Genomic DNA, 20,576 nt, shown 5'->3' with positions numbered 1-20,576 from the left:
AAGTCCTTTTAAATAAAATAAATGATCAAATATCATGTCTAAAATCACCATCATCATAAATTCATTTAAAAATGGAGATTGTAATTTCTATTGTTGATCTTTTGATATTTCAGAGAAAAAAAATTAACTCTGATGTTTTGGGTATTATGAAATCTCTCAGGACGAAGGACGGGTTTTACGAGGTCGAGATGACGGTCCAGGACGACGAGCTTGACGAGTACGGCGTCGTCAACAACGCCATCTACGCCAGCTACATCCACAGTGGTAAGCTAATACATCTCCAAAAGTAACTGAAGCATCTGCATGCTAAACCTGTTATAAATAATCTGAACCGTGCGTTTCATGTGTATCAGGCCGTGACGTTTTCCTTGAAAATGTCGGCGTTGGCGTGGACTACTGGACGTCGACGGGCAACGCGCTGGCTCTTTCAGAATTGAACCTCAAGTTCTACACGCCCTTACGGGTACATCTTCTTTCTTGTTTTACTTATTACTATTTTGGACATCTATCTCCCAATCTTGATCAACTTCATGTTTTTATGGTCACGGCACACACACCGAGAAAATCTAACAAACATTTGCCTTGCGTTATTTCCAGAAGGATGATAGATTCGTCGTCAGGATGAAGGTCGTGAAGATCAAAGGTGTGAGAATAATCGTCGAACATTTGATCGAGACGCTGCCAGATCGTAAGGTAAGCATGAATACACAGGGATTCTACAGCTAATTCATTCTCTGTTAATTTAGAGGTGATTTTATTAAGAGGTATTATACTTTTTAGTGTAAAGCTTGATACCTTGGGATAATTTAGTGTAAATTTTAATTATCTTTAGGTACTTTTCAAGCATAGTAAAGTTTCTCTAATTTTAGCTAATGGTGATCGATCGATCTCACACAATGATTTTACTGCTGCTTCTCCCAGCTCGTAGTGGATGCCAAAGCAACCGCCGTTTGCCTCGACAACAAATACCGCCCAACCCGTGTGTTCCCGGAGTTGTCGACAAAGTTACATCAGTTCTTCCTGTCATAAACGGCTCTTTGTTGCTCTCATGACAAGAAGTGGATGAACCTTATGTGCTCTACCGGTGTACAGAGCAAGGCACAATTTGTTTGATCTACATTTTTTTTACCAGAATTATGAAGCATACTGTAGTAAATAAAGAGTGAATAAGTTAGTGCTGACCGGCTTAGCCGTGAGCCGCTTTATGTGAGGATGAGATGTAGATACGCAATACAAATGTGCACCTGTTCAGCAGCTTTCATTTCAATGGGCATTCCATTAAAAAAAAATTATGATCTTCCATCGTGCCTTGGATTTACAGTTTGCATGATTGTTTCTCAACAAGTGAAAAGCTGCGTATTTTTATCACGTATAACCGTAGACTACACTCGAGTACAGAACAGATAAAACTCGATCAGATGTATAATCCACGGAACAAGTATTAGCACTTCAGCAGGTGAACCCACAAACGCACGTGTTGCTAGATGAGAACACAAGCAACAGCAAGAGAAACAAATGTACGGCTGCTTGACCGTTTCTACCACATGGCAATACCAGTCGTTTTCATTCAAAAAGATCACATCAATATAATACCACAACAAACTTCTGCCAGGTAATGACAATAGCTAAAATATAAAGAAACACAGCTAGTAAGTAGTAAGACAGTTCCTGTGTGCTTGAATTTTGGCGGCGGCTGTGCTTTTCTGAAACTGAACATGGTCTACACATGTCATAGGTGCTTCGACCCTTGCCAGTTCAAATACCAAATTCAGAAGTCAGACTCAATTGGAGAACAGAAACAGTTTTTAATGCCAAATGATTATTCAAGTCACTGGTTAATAAATTTGAGAAGTGCATGTTCCACAAGCATTAGATTGAAAATCTACCTACACAAACATTAGATTGAAAATCTACAAGGTATGTTGAAGAACCTGGTCTTTATGATTTCAACCAGTCACTTATATATAGGTATGTGACGCTGAGAGCCAGTTTTGCCACCAATGATCAATCCAACAGCACCAATATTCACCATGATGCAGATAGGCACCGTCATTCTTCGTGTCAGTCACTGCTACCCTGGCCTGGGCACACATGATGGAGATACAGTGTATAAATTCGAAACCCAAGTGTCCATAGCTTCAAAATTTAGATTCTTTCGAATTTGAAACTTAGGTGTCCATTGCATGAGGTGTAAAGTACTTTAGGTGTATGATATACCACTAGTTAGGTGAATTTGAATTTGAGACTAAGTTTCAAAGTACTTTAGGTGAATTTGAAACTTAGCTGTCTATTCTGGTATATCATACATTTAGGTCAGACTTTGAAAGAGCCATTGCATAAGTTTCGAATTTATACACTGGTATATCATGAATTTAGGTTATGGATTATAGAATTGGTGTCCATACCTTCGAAATTTAGGTTCTCTCATGTTGAAAACGAAACTATGTTCCTCAATTATTTCAATGCATAAGCTAACTAGGTCCAGTGTATAAATTCAGAGATGTGTTGGGGCATGCAACCCACATTTCAATCCTAGTTCACATAAAGTTAAGGTTAACTGTCCCCCAAAGCAAACAAAATTGATCCAGTCAAATCCATGTCAGATAACAATATATCAGAAAAGTTCACAAAATTGTTCCTATCAATTCATCAAGTGAAGCCTGAAAATCAAAGGTGCAAGAATAAAAGCAGACCACATGATTGAAATACAGTCAATAAGGTATGGATTTACCTCACATGCTCAGATGGCTTGCCAATCCTGCGTGCTGACAGGGTCCCTGCATATGTCATCATATAATAGTGAAATATCATTATCTACGGTGCCCAGATTCATGGTCTATGAACAGTTAATGATCTTGCTTACCATCTTCATGTATCTAGCACTTTTGTTTCACTTGCCAGCTCATACAGAAAGTCAGAGGAACCGCTGTTCGCCTCAACAAACACTTTTGTTTTACACTCATAGATTTGTTGACAAAAAGTACTGCAGTTCTTCTCATCCAAGAATAACTAAAAAGCTCAGATAGCAAGATTGCATTCACTGCTTCGCTTTCTTAATAAGACTGAGCTTATGAAACTTGTGTGCTCTCCTACATTCACTGCTTCGCTTTCTTAATAAGACCGAGCTTATGAAACTTGTGTGCTCTCCTGATTTTTTTTTTGGGTGATTTTTCTCTAAACACCATGGCAAGCAATATGTATCTTACACCCGCTGCTTAAGCTGGTCTTAAATTGGACTGATGGAGTATCAGAATTTAACAATTCATTAGAAAGCCAAAATAGACATATGTAGTGTTATTTCCTTTTCTGAAGTAATAGTAAAGTTATACACGAAATAGAAGCAAAAAGTTGAGCAATAATTTAGCACAACACACAAAAAGCATAGCATCGACTTCCAATGGATGCCACAAGAACATTGATTCATTTCACCTGAGAGTGGCTGATGTTGAAACGCCGACCACTTCGAGTCCACTACACCATACATGTCAATGTACACCACTACACTATGCTGCGATGAAGCCAAAAGGTTTCTCTGCTGCGTTCCTGCTTCAACCCATTGCATATTTGAGAGAATCACCAGCTCCTTGGAAGAACAGGCATGATAGAGCGAAATCCGCAACGAAAATCCCAACTAAAGAAACGACCACTGCAGATGTGGTGGACTCTCCAACGCCCTTGGCTCCACCATGGGTGGTGACACCCCAAGCACAGCTCACAACAGCAATAATGGCGCCAAACACCTGAGATTTTAGCAAGGAACTGATCAAGTCCCATGGCCGCAGCGCCCTTCGCGCTGACTCCAGAATGATGCTGGTACTGACACCGAAGATCGAATCAGCTAAGAATGCCGAGGACGCCAGACCGAGCGCGAAGCTCATGAGGGTTAGCACGGGCAGCGCAAGCACACAAGCGACGACGCGAGGGACCACGAGGTAATCGACGGGCTGCGCACCAAGGACGCGGAGGGTGTCGGTCTGCTCCGACACCTGCATGGTCCCCAGCTCTGCAGCAAACGCGGAGCCGACCCGGCCCGCGGCGACGACGGCGGTGACGACCGGGGAGAGCTCGCGGGAGAGCGCGAGGGCGAGGACGCCGCCGACGGAGCGGTGGAGGCCGAGGCGAGTGAACTCGCGCACGAACTGGATGGTGAAGGCCATGCCGACGAATGCCGCGGTGAGGAGCGAGACCCCCGCGCTCCCGGGGCCCACGCGGCGGAGCTGCGCGAGGAGGTTGCGGCGGTGGACGCGGCCGGTGAGGACGCGGTGGAAGACCTGCCCCGCGAGAAGCAGCGCCGAGAGCCCCCGCCAGATCGCGCGCGGCGGGGACCACCTGGAGAAGGGAGGGGGCGGGGGCTCCGGGGACGCCGGCGGAGGCGAGGGCGGAGAATTATTGCTGCCGGTGGGGGCCGGGGTGAGGGAGAGGCGGGGCACGGGCAGGCGGCGGCACGAATGGTGGAGGCGGAAGAGGAGGTGAGACTTGTGGTTCGCGCTGTCGCCGGCGCCGGTACAGGATAAGCTGATGAGAGGGTGGGTGGTAGCGGAGATTGGACGGAGTAGGAAGGCGGCGCCGGCACCGGCGGACGGCATGACGGTGGCCGGAGATCGGGACGGTGGCGGTGGGTGGGTGGTGGGCGATTGGGTGGGTCGGACGGACGGAGGTGATGGGGATGGCTTCGTGCTGCGGGAAGGTAGTGGTTGTTCTTGTGGGCTTCTTGATGTTGGGCTTTCTGAGCTCTCATGTGATGGGATCACTGGGCCAAGGCCCAAGATAAGTCAACTTTGACAAAAGTTAATCTATGTTTTAAAACTTAATTTTAGCATGATGGTTTTGATTTTGTTTTTCGTAGTTTATTTTTTATTGCTGACTTTTAGTTGTTTAGAAAAAATATTATTTATAAATTATTTTTATTGGAAAAATATTATTTATAAATTATTTTTATTGGTTCGTTTAACTTTTCATGCTTTGTACCATAGCGGCGCAACAACTAATCACAAACACAATACGGAACGGGCGCACACGCAGCCACCCGATCCGGAACAGAACACCATTAACACACGGGTATAAGCCTCCATTAATCCTTACTTGCATCTTCATCCTCCCATGCAAAATTCAACCTGAGAATTAATTCACGTACACGAAAGATTAGTGGCAGTAGTGAAGCTGTGGCTATCTCGCTATTGACTTACTATCTCAATAATGGGGCTTGCATGTCAGGGCAGAGTCGCACATGCGTTAGTTTGCCGTGTTCAACTGCTTGCAAGTTGCAACAGCGATCGATGCCAAGCTAATAGGTACAGACACTGCAAATCTGCAATCCTTTGGGCAAGTACAGGTACGTACATCATGGGCATAGGGATGGCAATGGGTCGGGTCGGGCATGGGTTGAGCAAAACCATGCCCGACCCGATGCCCGACATTGTCCGCCCAAACCCTACCCACTAGAGTTAGCGGGTAAAATTCCGTGCCCGTACCCATGCCCAGCGGGCGCGGGTATGTCCGGCAGGTACCCAATAGATCTCACATGAATAATAACTTGAAAGATATGTAATTTAAGAAAGAGAAATAAAATCAATAATTTACCAAATCACCGTTTATCAACAATAATTTGAATTACATCACAACTTAGTATCAGTTAGCATCACAAATGAACCGAGAGAAATGGTATAAGAATTAAGAAATGAGTCAAAAGTAGTTAATACATATGTATCGGGTTGAGCATGGGTTACTCACGGGTAAAAATTGAAACCCACCTATTGCCCATAACATCTTCGGATCTTGGACGGACGTGCCTATGGGTAAAAAGTCACACACACGCCCATGCCCGTCAGGTCGGGTATCCATGGATACCCAGACTCATGGTAAAATTGCCATCCCTACATGGGCAGCTCAGTTGATCGTCGATCACCTAGTCAATTCGTGGGTGCTGGCTGCTGAAAAGGACGATCCTCTCTTCTGTTGTTAGTGGCTGGAAGTAGGGACTGATGGCTACCGGACAAGCAAAAACAAACTGATTCTCTGTCTTTTCTTCTCCCTTTTTTTTTTTTTTGAACTCTTCTCATTGATGCTTCGTGCCTCTGCTGTGCTTTCCTGTTCTGTGACATTGTGGCAATGATGTAGAACAAGCTATCTCCTTTCGGCATGGCATCAGTTGAGCTTTTATGGGCAAAGTGAGCAAAATATGCTTGATATATTCCCAAATGTTGGTAATATCCTCGTAAACAACAAGCAGCACACAGAACACCGACATTGGCTAACTTATAGTTTCGCTCTGCTGGAATATAACCAGTGTTTAATTTTGACTTGCAGGTTGTTGATAAAACTGTAAGATAGCAACTAGTTCAACATTTCCTACAAGTGTAAAACCAACGGTACAGTTACAGGAGCTTTACCATATGCTTAAAAGCCTGAGATGTCACATTAATTAACTGTAAGTTTTAAATTTGGCCGTCCATGCTTGAAGAAAGGCTAGCCTTCTTGGCTACCCATCAAAAGAGAAACCCTTAATTGGTTTTCAGAAAACATGCTGTCTACTTATTTATTCTTTCTCCAACTAGCTCCATGACATCCAAATATCCCCTCCATGACTTCATCTGTAATGGCTGCATCTATGTACTAGGTCGAGGCTAAGTCCTTGGTTACTAGCTTAACCTTTACCAGTTACCAACTTGAAGGAAGATAAGAAACATTTATGCCGTCTACTTTTCTTCTGTCTTTTACCAACCTGATTCGTTGGATGCCTACTTGTCTAGTCACACTATCGATGTTATTTCCCTGAGTGCAATAATATGTTATCAGCTCCGGCCACTAAAAATCTCCATAAAGCATGCTCGATGGAGTAGAGCTACAAGCAGCTTGCTCTTGCTGTTGAGATTTGGCTTCAGAGAGCATCTTTCCCATCCTTAAGAAGGTACCATGAGGTACCAATGTAATCTGACCGTTGATTTAGGAAGGGTATGATGGGGCTAAACAAATTAGGGTAGCGTTAATCACCGCCCATCCCAGCCAATAGTCTGCGGCGGCCGCCAAGCGCCAATATCTGTTGCCGGCGTCTCATCTTGTCCGCCGCAGCCGCCGTCTCATCGCAGGTATTCCCCCGCGGCCGACGTACCCTCGACGCCACCGCGGCCGCGCGTCGAACACGCGTCTGCCGCCGTCGAGGACGCCGCGGCAGACGTCCAACCCGCATCCCGTCGTCAATAGCGGCGCATCCCGTCGTCGCATACAGCGGCAGCCTCCACCCCGGCGCATCCATCCCGCCGTCGCAAGAACTCGTTGTCTCATCCAGCCATCCGCAGGCGCATCGACTCATCCACGACGACGCCAGGCGCATCAAAATCGCCGCCTCCACCCTGCCGCATCCACCGTCGCATCCAGCCGGAATACTCGGGCGTCGCTTCCTGCTGTTGTGGTCTCTGTTGTTCCTGCATCGTCCGACGCTCTTGTGTGTGCACCTTACATTTGTATTCCAGCCAACTAAAGTTTCTTAAACTCATTTGTATTCATGCCAGCTGCTTCTGTTCTGTGTGTTTTCAGCCCAATTAAGTATAGTATTCCAGCAACAATCAAGATGAAGCTTCCGTAGCATGTTTTTAGTTTTCAGAACAGAACGGGCAGCCATTTTAATTTTGTAGCAGTGATTCCAACAACAATCAACAACTCCAGTAGCATAAAAACTGTACACTTGCCATATCAGATTTGAAGTGATGCAAACAACTAGGTAATTTTAGGGAAATAGATGATAAATATATTACATCAGAATAACATTGTCTTAACTTAGAACATAAGCTGCTGCATGGCCTCCATTAAAGTTGAACAAAAGCTGCTGCATAGTATCCATTACATAAGGTGCAGATACTACACTAGGAGGGGGCATACTACTACATTATGAGGGGGCACATCAAAGTTCTTCATCCATTACACTAGTTGAGAACCTCAAGAGTAATACATAGGTCATCATCAACTTCAGTGAACAGAAACACACAAACATCACCAAGCTCGAATAAATTGGCTTGAACCAACTTGTTCCATCTAGTTGTAAAGGTAGCCCGCTTATCTTTGGATTTCTTCAGTCTCATCTCAAAGGATTCAGCTGATCCAACCAGAGTCACAAGTAAATCATCAATTGGTGTTGAAAGGTGGTTGTTTATGTACTGCTTGCTAAATGGCAAACTGAAGGCCTAAAAAATATAAACAAGACATTTAGACTCAGGACATTTATGTATAAACAAATGCAAATACAGGGCAGTCAGATTTGTGAACCATACCATTTTCCCTTTTGTCAAATTAGTCATCTGGATCTCATACACATAGAGTGGAATGGTAGGCAAATTGCTTACAGCAATGTGAGCAATTTTGTACTGCATGTTCAGTCCCATACCAGTACTACCTATCAAATCCAGGGAAGGTGCGAGGTCCATATTGACCTGAAATTGGAAGTTTGACAAGCACATCATCTGACTAGCAGTACCTAACATTCTGTACATTTGGACTTATTAATTATTTATATGAAAATAATCACCTCTTTCAATGGAGCACTTGCGCACGCTTTGATATATCTTAGCAACTTCATCATCATCTACAATAATATTTCCCGTGTTTTTGGTTTGTAAGCACCATTTTAGTTCGAAACAAAGAAGAAAGGACATGAATAAGTAGGAAAAAGAATTTGGTTTACCATCTTCACTGTCAGAAATCAAAATGACTGGTTTTCCCCTCGGAACGTTGTCCATGCTGGTATTGTCATGAATAAATCATAAAACTCGAAAAGCACTGATTGAATAAAAGGACCTCGAAGCAGTACACTTGGACCTTGAAGAAGGACGGGAGCAGGCACACATACCTTGAAGATCCACGGCGGCGACCCGGATTGCCGTGCCCCCGCTCGCCACCGTTCGGGGGCTGCATGGTCAACGGCGAGCTAGACCCTGAGACGCCGCGCACGGACGCGCGCAGCCGCAGCACTGGACGGCGACGCCTGGGCTGGAGGGAACGAGTGAAGACTGAAGACTGCCTATCTCCCTCCCGCTTTTGGTCACCGAGATCCCGACGAAACGCCGCCACAACCATCGCCGAGCTCCCGACGAACGGCCAATGCAACCATCTTCGAGCTCGCCGATGTAGCATAGAAACCTCCGAGCTCACCGTCGCTAGGGCTGTCAACGAGCCGAGCTCGAGCGAGCTTACCTACCTAAGCTCAAGCTCGGTACAGGCTCGAGCTCGGGCCCAGCATTACCTTCGAGCTTGAAGGTAGGCTCGGTTCGAGCTCGATCAAGGCTCGGCTCGACTCGAGCTCGATTCGTAGAAGCTCGTTAAGACTGTTTCCTTCAGCAATCTGAACTTATCTCCCAATAAAAGCTTCTTAACAAGCCAAAGTAGGATTACAAATTCATAATAGAATATAATAGCTTCTCGACAGGTATATACTAGAAAGATTACAAATTCATAGTAGTGCATAAGTCATAATAGAATTACTACTTTATAATAGACCGGTGTGTATAACACCATAAGAAACATTACAATATCATGTGTCAATGACTTGACAGAACATAGAGCATCAATTAACATCAAAAGTAGCCCACCGGAAGTTCCCAACATATGTTCCATCTAAAAGCTCTAATATCTAAATATTACTTATACTACTAACACAGCGTACTTCAAATTTCAACTGTCACAAAATATTTACTCCACTATTGGCAATGGCAGTACGCCAATGTGAAACCTCCAAGCACTTTCTTCAAACTAATTGTTGATGCTATACTATATGCCTGCATTAATGTTTCGTAAAGTTAAATCTGAAACCATGTGCAAAGATTATAGGTAATGTTTCATCAGTGATGAGGAATTGATATGGTAGCAATAGATAATTTATATAACCTCAAACATATACCTGACAAACGAGTCTAATTGCTGCCCACAACCGAATTTGCAGTTGAAGCTTGAGTTGGGACAAGGATAATAGAATTAGTATCATCCTCCTAGTATGCAACAAACAAGTAAACACAGATTATTAGATTGTGTATCTCTATTAATTGGTTAGAAACATGAAAATATAAGAACTTACTAAATATGTGCTTTTGTGGTGGCCTCCTCTAATCCAACTAGATGTACACACCAAAGCTTGTGCTGTTGATGGGAGTAAAGAGCTGTGATAATCACTAATCACTTGACCCCCTGTGCTGAAAGCTGATTCAGATGAGACTGAGGTGATGGGAATAGTAAGAATATCCTTGGCCAACTTTGCCACAATTGGATACTTTAATTCATTCATCCTCCACCACTGAAGTAGATTGAAACTTTTTGCAGGAATATCCTCAACAGGATCATCTAAGTACCTCTTTAAATCTGACTTAGGAAGACTAGCAGCATTCTTTGATTTCATATACTCATGAAATTGGCTAGCAGCAAAGAAATGACTACTAGTAGTGCCCAGAGATGTACTAGTAGATTGAGTGGTGGCATCATTTTCCTTTGATGTGCTCTGGAGTTCACTTTCATATGATGCATGCAAAGATTTCAATGTGGATTCCACATTTGCAAGTTTCTTAGGAAGTACAGTTTCTTCATACAAAGCAGGGAATGTGTAGTTAATCATACCCATCTTAAACCTTGGGTCTAGAACCAAAGCAACTGCAAACAAAGTATTGCATTCTGGGCCCCAGTACTTCTCAAATTTTTCAAGCATTGCATTTGCCATTTCTTTAAGAATTGGGTCTTTGGACTTCATGTCACGCCCCGAGCTAGTCCCGACTGGAATTAGCCCGTGACGCTCCAAATTAACCTGTTAATCGATACCAGTCCCAGGAAAACAGTGCTGGTATCACAGGGAGACAGAATATCACAGCAACAGAGGTCTCTTTATTATAGAGTAGAGGTACAGTCATGTTGGGCTGCGGACAGATCCCGAGCTCACAACTGCATTACAAAAGGGAAACGGAAGCCAGGGCTTGGACCAAACATCACAGGCGCGACTTGGGAATTAGGCCGAAACCCTAAAACTCATCGAAGCCGGCTTACTCCTGGAAGAACTCTTCATCAGCAGGATCCGCTTCATCTTCTTCAGCAACTGGGGGGTTATTTATATAGAGCAAGGGTGAGTACAGGAGTACTCAGCAAGCCAGGGGAAATAAGTGTTTAATGCAGGCTTCAAGGAAAGGCTGTTGTTTTCGTAATTGATTTTATTTGAACTCTTTTCTGAAACAACTAAGTGAGTGCTTCTCAAACGACACGGATGAGACAGTGCGTCTTGTCCGAACGGAGTATGTGCAATGTATCAGTCTTTAGATTTTGAAACAAGGTTGGCACCCGGCCAACAGCTTTTCAACAGCCACCCGGGCCAACAACTTTTCAAACGGCCACCCGGGCCTAAATCCTTTTTCCTTCAGACCAAAAATCCAATAATCTTAGAAATTCAATATCTTCCCAACCGTAAATCCGATTGACTCCGTTCAACTTCCAAAATTCCCCAAATCTCGAGATCTACCTAATGGCACGCTTAGAGGTCATTAATAGGGCTTTATTTTCGCCGTTTGTTGAGTTGTCCCGTTTCGCGTGTAGTTTCGGAGCCCGAAGACCCGCAGTGCGAGGATTTCGAGGATCAAGCTCCGGATCTCGAGCAAGGCAAGCCACCTTTGAACATCTTGAGCCTATATTTGAAATTTAATTATATTGCTTGCAAAATATTATGCATTGATAGGATCGCACTTAATCGGTTGTCCCGTCTGCAAGGCAGATTGGCGGACCTGCCTAATTTGTTGCATTTGATCCTTCCTTTGTTAATTGTTATACCATGTCCCCTTGTAACCACCCAGTTGCGCCTCGATATTCGTGCACTCTGTGCGAGTATCGACGGTCGCCTTCAAACTTAAAATCTGAAAAACAACTTGGGTAAAACTTGGGTTTTACAAAAGACTTGGAAAACCCGACACCTGGGTCGGTGCTTGCGAACTAAATGAATTTCTAAAACCGCGGACCGGGGAACGTACCGGGTGTACGGTTTCCCGCTCTTGCACTTAAGGACCGTTTCCTTGGAATTTCATCCAAACATAAGACAAGTACGACCACATGGGTGGAATGGGACACCCCTGGCTGAGTAACTAGCTTATCAGGGGAGCCATGATGCCGAGAGACATGTGGATTCGCCGGGGTGGTGTCGGAGAGGACCCCCCTGGGCTTCCTGGCACAGTATGGTCTGGGACCTAGCCTGTTGTTGGTCTGGGACCCCTCTCGTCGGCATATGGTAAACCTGTGTCGGCTTTCGAAATGCCTTGTCATGAAAGCTTGGAGGTCTCCCGACGTGGCTGATCCCCACGGGCTGGGTGATCCGGGTTAGTAATGTCGTGTGGGTAAAGTGTACCCCCTCTGTAGAGGTTAACTAACTGTTCGAACAGCCGTGCCCACGGTCATGGGCGGATGTGAGGTGATTCTTAGCGTAGTTTTGTTTGACTACTGCTTGTGAAATTGCTGTTGTGAAAAGGGGTTTGATGTTTGAAAAATCTGTAGCTGACGGGATCAGCTAGGCCCGGGTGGCCGTTTGAAAGTGGTTGGCCCGGGTGGCCGTTTGAAAAGTTGTTGGCCCGGGTGGCCGTTGAAAAGCTGTTGGCCGGGTGCCAACCTTGTTTCAAAATCTAAAGACTGATACATTGCACATACTCCGTTCGGACAAGACGCACTGTCTCATCCGTGTCGTTTGAGAAGCACTCACTTAGTTGTTTCAGAAAAGAGTTCAAATAAAATCAATTACGAAAACAACAGCCTTTCCTTGAAGCCTGCATTAAACACTTATTTCCCCTGGCTTGCTGAGTACTCCTGTACTCACCTTTGCTCTATATAAATAACCCCCCCAGTTGCTGAAGAAGATGAAGCGGATCCTGCTGATGAAGAGTTCTTCCAGGAGCAAGCCGGCTTCGATGAGTTTTAGGGTTTCGACCTAGTTCCCAAGTCGCGCCTATGATGTTTGGTCCAAGCCCTGGCTTCCGTTTCCCTTTTGTAATGCAGTTGTGAGCTCGGGATCTGTCCGCAGCCCAACATGACTGTACTTCTACTCTATAATAAAGAGACCTCTGTTGCTGTGATATTCTGTCTCTCTATGATACCAGCACTGTTTTCCTGGGACTGGTATCGATTAACAGGTTAATTTGGAGCGTCACGGGCTAATTCCAGTCAGGACTAGCTCGGGGCGTGACACTTCAACAACTGACCTAGTACTCTCTTAATATCGACAATGTGAGAATAAAAAAGGTTAGATGTTGGGTAGGTTGAACCTGAGAACTCCTCAGTGGCTGCATGAATGACAGAAAGGGCATCATTGACTTCACAATATAGATTCCATTCCTCTGGTGTTGGCAGCCACCTATAGTTTGCATCTCCTGCAGCATATACATCCAAGGCAGACCTATAAAAAAATGCAGATTGCAGCATTTTGAAGGTTGAGCCCCACCTTGTGCAGGAATCAATAGCCAAACCCATGTCACTTTTAAGGTTGAGAGAATCAATATCAGCACTGAACTTGTATGCTCGATTGTTTGATTTCTTGATGTACTTGATAGTGTCCCTAACTTTGTCAATTATATGCTTAATCACAGCCAGACCATCTTGGACAATTAAGTTCAGAATGTGAGCACAACATCGGATATGAAGGAATTTTCCATAAAACCAAAGTGAACCACGTTTTGTAAACTTGGCAAGCAACAGGTTAGCAGCACTATCATTACTTGAGGCATTGTCAAATGTGATGCTAGCTATCTTGTCCTCAATTCTCCATGAAGCAAGACAATCAGAAATGGCATTAGCAATAACTACACCAGTATGTGGAGGCTCCAACTCAAGAAAGTTAATAACACGACAATGCATTGACCAATCAGCATCTATGTAGTGGGCAACAAGGCTCATGTAGCAAATTGTTTGGTTAGAGGTCCAAAGATCACATGTGAGGCTTATCTTTCTAACATCTTTGAAAGTCCTCTTCAGTTTTTCTTTTTCAGATTCATAAAGCCTCATACAATCACTTCTAATGGTATTTCTAGAGACCTTTTTGTAAGAAGGGTTTAGCCTCTTTAGCAAAACATTAAACCATGTATACTCCACAAGGTAAAATGGCAACTCATGGACAATGATCATTTTGCAAATAAGCTCACGTATCTTTGTAGGATCATAATAACCAGGGACAGAAACACAAGGAGCATCAAGATCAACATCACCTTCATCAAGGCTAGGGAAATTGATATTCTGTTGTTTTATGGATTTTTGTTGAAGCTTGTGATAATCACACTGCTCTAAATGCCTCCGCCAATGTGTTGTAGTGCCACTACTATTCTTGGTGAGCAGAGTTTCACATGCCTTACATTTGACCTTATTTTCCATTTCTCCTTTCTTCTTCTTTGATGGCACAGTGCATTCTTCAAAGAAATCCCACAATGGAGATTTCTTTTTCCTGGTGGCTTTAGTTGGGTTTCCCTCTTGGCCCTCTTCTCCCCTTACTTCACCTGGTACTAGCTGCTGATTCGGTTGTGCTTCTGTTGCTGCTATGCCATCCCTATTGCTCGGTGACTCGATCTCTATAGATAGCTGTCTTTGCAGGTTTACAGACATCTACAAAAAATAAAAATACCAACTGCTATCAATATATATTCTGCACAAGGTAAGGAATCAAACAAGTACAACAAGAAAAGCATTGCCATCAATTTACCTTGGCAAATGGCAAACACACGGTGTTCTGCAACCTTCAGTCTTTCTTCAGAAGAGGAGGACAGCAAGATAAGTACTACTCTATGTCTCCACCTAGTCCATAAAATTCAATGTAAATCAATAACATCCATCAAGCAACTAAACACTACACAATTAATACATGTAGGGCCCTAGATACATGTGGGTGCAAAAGAAATAAAAATGTAAAACAAAGAAAGAAGAGGAAACTTACTCAGATCCGAGTCGTCGGTTCGTCACTCACGGCGGAGGCGGTGGGCTGCTGCTGTCCTCCATGGGGTTCTTCCTGGACAGGAGAGGCGAAGGATGGACGGTGCTTGGCTAGATCCACAGCAGTGGTCAGTGGAGCACTAGAGCAGCCTAGGATTGTAGATCTAGAAGAGAAATGTTTCGAGGAAGAGAGCAAATGAGCTAGGGTTTGGATACGGGATGGGGATATAAGGGAAATAAATGGTTAGGTGATGGACTGCTGTTGGTGGTAGGATTTTGGAATTGGAGTGCGGGAGAAATTGGGATAGGTAGCGGGAGTGAAAATTTCAAGCTTCTGCCGAATAGCTCGAGCTCGGCTCGGTAGAGCTCGCGAGCTTCGAGACAAGCTCGAGCTCGGCTCGAATCCTTGCCGAGTCGAACTCGAGCTGAGCTTGCGACGAGCCGAGCTCGAGCTGCTCGCGAGCTCCGAGCTTTTTTGACAGCCCTAACCGTCGTCGATGAATCGCCGCCACAACCATCTTCGAGCTCCCGACGGTTGGCCGATTTGGGCCTGCCGCTGATGACCTCCACCCATCCCTGATCTAGCCGCCATCGAGTCGCTGATCCAGGATTCGCTACATGCCCCTCCTCCCGCCGCCATCTAGGGTTCTTTCTCTCGCTTCAGCCCAGCGCTTCCTCCTCTCTCGCGAAACAGCGAAGAAACAGATGCCGCGTGCGTGAAGCCGTGAATCGGTATACAACGCGAAAGTACAAAACTACCCTCCATACCACGGTACCGCGTCAATGGGAGGTGCGGTACCATGAGGTACCGACGCCTTTTGGACCGTTGGATGATCTCGAATCAACAGTCACGATTTGGTACTGCAGTTGCTCAAGGACAGTAAAAACTCGGCTTCAGATGTTCATTTCCAGACTTCCAGTGAACTATCCTTACTGCTTACAGTTAAAACGCAGTTAAAGCATATGTATCTGACTAAAAAATGATAACGGGCAAGAACAAGCATTCATTGTAGCAGATTTGATAGCACAAAAATAGGGCATACACATAATGTCTTACAAGCCAAGTTTCAGAATTAGCCCCCACAAAGGTGCCTTTTACTCCTTTCGTGCATCCTTGACAGTATGTTTTCTTTTCCACGTAGCAGAGACAGCACTAGGCTATTCTTTTCCCTCTAGGATTTTTATGATATTGAATGTGAGGGAATCCAAGTTCGCTCTAGTTGATCACTTGCTCGTGAGATACTGAGATCTAGAGACGAAGATTGGAGAGAGGGCCGGCTTGGCTGCAGAAGCAAGCAAGAATCCTACGTGCCACTTGGAGTACGCTAGATCTTCCAGTCCTACTAACAGTAGCTCCTCAACAGTCTGCAGGCCCTAGCTGCACCAACCAAAAACTTCAAGAATTCAGGATGCATATATCCATCCATCCATCTGTGCGTTCGTGTGTATGACGGTTAGCAGCGACCACTCTGTGCTAGCTAGCTCCATGGAGGAGAGGGACTTAGCTCTCATTGATGCGCACACACCTCCGTGCGCATGGAGTAGTATAGTAGTACCACACTGCTCCATAATACACATGCCCGATCGATCGTCGGCAGCGGCAGCAGGGCCTCGATCGCGAGCTAGCTGTTGGTATTTATTACACACCTCGGCCTTTTTGGGACAGGGATACTGGAGAAAGTAAACGATTACATTCAACTCACGGGGATGTGTACAACCCGATCTATTGATCTAGATATTATGTTCGATCTTGTACGTTCTAGCTTGCCGAAAAACCAAACCAAAACTTGCATCAGGTCTCTCTCTACCGGGTATAAGCGTGTGGTAAAGGTAAAAAGAACATTGTCTTCTTCCACGCCTCAGTTGCACCATGCATGCATTATGCGTAAATCCAGCCTCTAATTAAGCCATTGGTGAACCCATGGAGCCATCGAGCCCGTACGACTAGCGTTATTCTGAGCCTCTTCTTACGGAAAACCTCCTCCTCCAGAGCGCACACGAACGACGCCGCGCACTGTGCACGCAAGTGCGAAACGGATGGTCGTTAAACTGCCCGCGGCGCGCGCTCTGTTCAGGGGCGTGGGATTCACCAGACAGCCACCAGTGGCGCCGGTGCGTAAGCTAGACCACCCAATCAACAGCGACTCCGTAGTCAATCGTACAGGCTACTTGCCCCCTTCGCGCGCGCGGTGCGCGGAACAGTCATAGCCACAGCGGTTACCATCGCCCGAATTTACCGTCGAGTCGCTTTGACCCGTGCAACTTAACCGGTTTACCATTGGTGAGAACAACTGAGAGAAGGATAAGATCGTAGAGCAAAGGTTGCTATTGCTACTACACCATTCAGTAGTGCCGCGAGTTTTGGGTGGATTAGCCGGTCGCCTTTTGAGTGCCAGTGGGAGACCGGTCCAAACTCCAAAGGCGAGGAAATTCTAGCCGGGGATGGGACGGCTATGGCGTGAACCATGGTGCAGAAGGACTGCATGCCGTGGCTTAGCTTACCTGGAAGGGTTCTCTTCGACTCACGAAAGTCTTGCGTGCTAGTGACCCCATCGCGCAGCAAAAGTGAAGGGGAAAAAAAGAAAAGAGAGCGCTAAAAACACTTGTGGTACTTTTCAGCGATTCTTTCCTGAGCTGCCACTCTCCCCGTAAAAAGAAAAGAGGTGAACGAATGCTTCTTGTACGAATTCCACTTTTTTGCTAAGATAATTTAGGTGCGGCTTAACAGCGGCAAGAAAAGTACAAGCAGAGAGCGCGAGAAGGAGGGAGGGAGATCACCTGCCTCGTCTAAAAAAAGCGCAAGGGTAAGCGCCACCTGATCGCAGCCGTCCAACCATGATCCATCACGTGTCGCCACGTGAGACAGCAAATGAGCAAACCCCACTGCCTTCGTCCAGGCGCGCCCCGCGCTACGGCCACACGGACACGGGGGGACAGCACAAGGTCGGGCCAACGTATCAATACCTTGTCCCGTCCTGCTGCTCGGTGTGGACCAACCGATTACGCCGGGAGATCCGCCTCGGGATGCGTGCCCACACAGCTTCCACAGGGGAGAGAAGTACGATGGCCAGACTCATTAACCGAGAATTAACCCCTGATTAACTGCGTTAATTGTCGTGCTAATCCCACCCTGGGTCAGTAACGCCCACACCGCGCAAAGTCAGTGGCCACTGACACGCCGATGCAATCCAGGTGGGCCCAGCGAGGAGAAAAGAACGGTGCCACGTGGACGCGAGACGTGGGCCATGCTTATAACTACCTGCCCACCAAACGAGGAGAGCAGCTCCTGCAAAATCGAGCTCCAGTTTTGCTGCCGAAACCACACAAACTGTCCATCGAGATCCAACTAATTCTCCCAAGCATTTTTAAACAACTAAAAGTTCTACATTTTTTTTTCTCAGTGCTGCATGCTTAGTTTAGGAACAGCAATTCTGTTGCATTAGACAGACGATTTGTTAGGATCCAGCGCATATGTTTGCGCCGGACAAGTGGGGCCCATCGCACAGTGAGAGGAATGAACGGAGCAGCAGCCAAGCAAGAGACGGACAAAATGGACTAGGCAAAGTACGAGGCTTTCTTTTCTGCTTTGCTCCTAGCGTGAGAAGGGAAGGGGGGACGCCGTCACGGCGGCATATGCAGCAGCCAAACCGGGCAGGCAGGTGGTCGTGGTGGTGGGCAGTGGAAGCAGGGAGGAGAGAAAGCAGGAGCAGAATGCCGCTGTTGCTGCACCCTGCATGTGGATGCAACCATGAACACACTAGGGACTACTAGGCTGATCCTGCATTGGTACTGCCATTTTGTTGCTTTTCTTTTCTACTACACTGCTTACTATCTCGCCTATTGTTTGGCCAAATCCCGTACCATGGACAATTGGAACAAGAACAGCTGGAGACTGCAACAGAAAGCAACAGTTCAGCTATAATTTTTCTCCTGTGGCTCTCTCTGTTTTTCGGTGGAATATTTTCATGCTAGATTATGATCAAGAAGTAAGCAAGATGCTAAGCTCTGCTAGTTGCCCCAATGTACACTGTTCGGGTAGCTTGAAACAAACAAAAAGACAGAACAGAATGGAGGACAGCATCAAGCAATTTTTGTAGCTGAATGAACAAAACAACTGAGAAAAAAAAAACTACCAAAGCAAAGATGTCTCCTTTTTATGATATTTTCTTTACCTTTTCGGCTGCCTGGTTAAGCAGCTCTTTCTCTCGAATCCATAGCTCTAACCATCTTCTTTGGAATCAACCGAAAGGAGAGAGAGCACTGAACAGCCAGTATGCTCGCTCTCTCATGCTCTGCTTGCTTTCAAGAACCTGGCTTCGAGGAGAGGAAAGGATCTGAAACGGCGGAGAGCTCCACGTCGTCGAACGGCGCCGGGAGGTTCAGATCAATGAAGCCGTTGCTTTTAATCATGGCTGGAATATCGTCGCCCGATGCGGCCGCCGCCGCGGCTGAGCACAGCTGGGACCGCTTGTGGCCGCCCAGAGCTTGGCCGGACGCGAACACGCGGAAGCAGTAGGGGCACTCGTGCGGATGCGGCTTCGCGCCCTCCTCCTCGCCGCCGTCGCACTCCGGCAATGGCTGGAGAGGCGTAGCGGGAGAAGGAGGAGGGTTAGGCGGAGGCGCGCAGCAGCCGCCCCTGCCGCCGCGCATGTGGCTAGCGCGATGGCCGCCGAGGGCCTGGTACGATCGGAACACCTTCTTGCATGCGGGGCACTGGAACCGCGTCCGCTTCTGCGCGGCCGCTGCGGCCGGAGCCGGAGGTGCGTCGCCACCGTCGCTCCCGTCGTCGTAGCCTGCGCCGCGGAGACGGTAGGGCGGCGGCGGCGGCGGCGTGGCTGGCCAGGTGTCGCGGGAGAGCATCATGAGGGACAGCGCTACGTCCTCCTCCGACGTGGCGTCGGACACCGAGCTCACCTGCTCGACATCGCCCGATCCGGTGTTCGCGCGCTTGCCGTGAGGCGGCGAGGAGTAGTACTCCGTCTCGCTCTCGCGATCCGAGAAGTCGGACTCGGCGAGGCGGACCCTCCGCTTGGGCTTCTCCCGCAGCACGTATCCCTGGATGGGCCTCTTGGCATCACCGCCGCCGTCGTCGTCGCCGACCGCGACGGATGTGGACGCGGAGGACGTCGAGGAGATCTGCGACCTCGAGGCGGCGACTGAGTGGGAGCGCATGTGGCCGGCGAGGGCGCGGGGGTTGCCGAAGCGGCGGTAGCAGAGCTTGCATGTGTTCTTGGCCATGGCGAGAGCTTGGATAGAGCTTGATGAGGCACAGAGCTTAGGAGAGCTAAAAATACGAGCTTTCAGAGGAAACGGAGAGAGATGAAAGCGCTGCTTCCGTGGGGAGTTAGAATAGAGCGGAACTGCCAGCTTCCTCTCGTTTATTGTTTTCCTTTTATTTCCCCCCTTTTTTTCTGGGTGACTCATTGTATTCTTGACTGGTTGTATTTGCAGCATTTCTTTTACTGCTCGTGTAGAACCAAGCCCAACCGTATGGAAGATTTCGGACTGATGCTTGTAGTTAATTGTTAGTACGGATGAAAGGAATGAGCCTATTGTTCTTTTCGATGAAATGAGTCTAATGTTTTGCCATGTACCATCATGTGGTCCAGTGCGTAGTTTTTAGCAGTAGCGGTTGTATTGCTGAGATGGTGGCTATTTTGGTGATC

The 20,576-nt window shown here is 46.6% G+C and overlaps 2 protein-coding genes and 1 long non-coding RNA gene across 3 annotated transcripts; all 3 read right to left on the bottom strand.

Moving 5' to 3' along the window:
- Window positions 1-3,265: 3,265 nt before the first annotated feature.
- LOC4336607 (protein TRIGALACTOSYLDIACYLGLYCEROL 1, chloroplastic) lies at window positions 3,266-4,640 on the bottom strand. The gene has a single exon (XM_015778284.3). It carries the CDS (start codon window positions 4,584-4,586, stop codon window positions 3,549-3,551), a length of 1,038 nt encoding a protein of 345 aa, XP_015633770.2. The 5' UTR covers window positions 4,587-4,640; the 3' UTR covers window positions 3,266-3,548.
- Window positions 4,641-7,721: 3,081 nt separating this feature from the next.
- LOC136356009 (uncharacterized) lies at window positions 7,722-8,423 on the bottom strand. Its single transcript, XR_010740648.1, has 2 exons — window positions 8,265-8,423; window positions 7,722-8,177 (listed from the first exon to the last, which is right to left on the bottom strand). It is a non-coding gene; the product is annotated as an uncharacterized lncRNA (long non-coding RNA).
- A 10,474-nt stretch (window positions 8,424-18,897) lies between these two features.
- Window positions 18,898-20,275, bottom strand: LOC4336606 (zinc finger protein ZAT1). Its single transcript, XM_015779117.3, has one exon. It carries the CDS (start codon window positions 20,146-20,148, stop codon window positions 19,213-19,215), a length of 936 nt encoding a protein of 311 aa, XP_015634603.3. The 5' UTR covers window positions 20,149-20,275; the 3' UTR covers window positions 18,898-19,212.
- Between the last annotated feature and the right edge of the window lie 301 nt (window positions 20,276-20,576).

Source organism: Oryza sativa, chromosome 4 (assembly GCF_034140825.1).
Source record: "Oryza sativa Japonica Group chromosome 4, ASM3414082v1".
Classification (NCBI taxonomy): domain Eukaryota; kingdom Viridiplantae; phylum Streptophyta; class Magnoliopsida; order Poales; family Poaceae; genus Oryza; species Oryza sativa.
This window is presented reverse-complemented; position numbering and strand designations above follow the sequence as displayed.

Excerpts from the sequence above, each read along its gene's own strand:
- LOC4336607 (XM_015778284.3), bottom strand. The coding sequence starts at position 4,586 with ATGCCGTCCGCCGGTGCCGGCGCCGCCTTCCTACTCCGTCCAATCTCC.
- LOC4336606 (XM_015779117.3), bottom strand. The coding sequence starts at position 20,148 with ATGGCCAAGAACACATGCAAGCTCTGCTACCGCCGCTTCGGCAACCCC.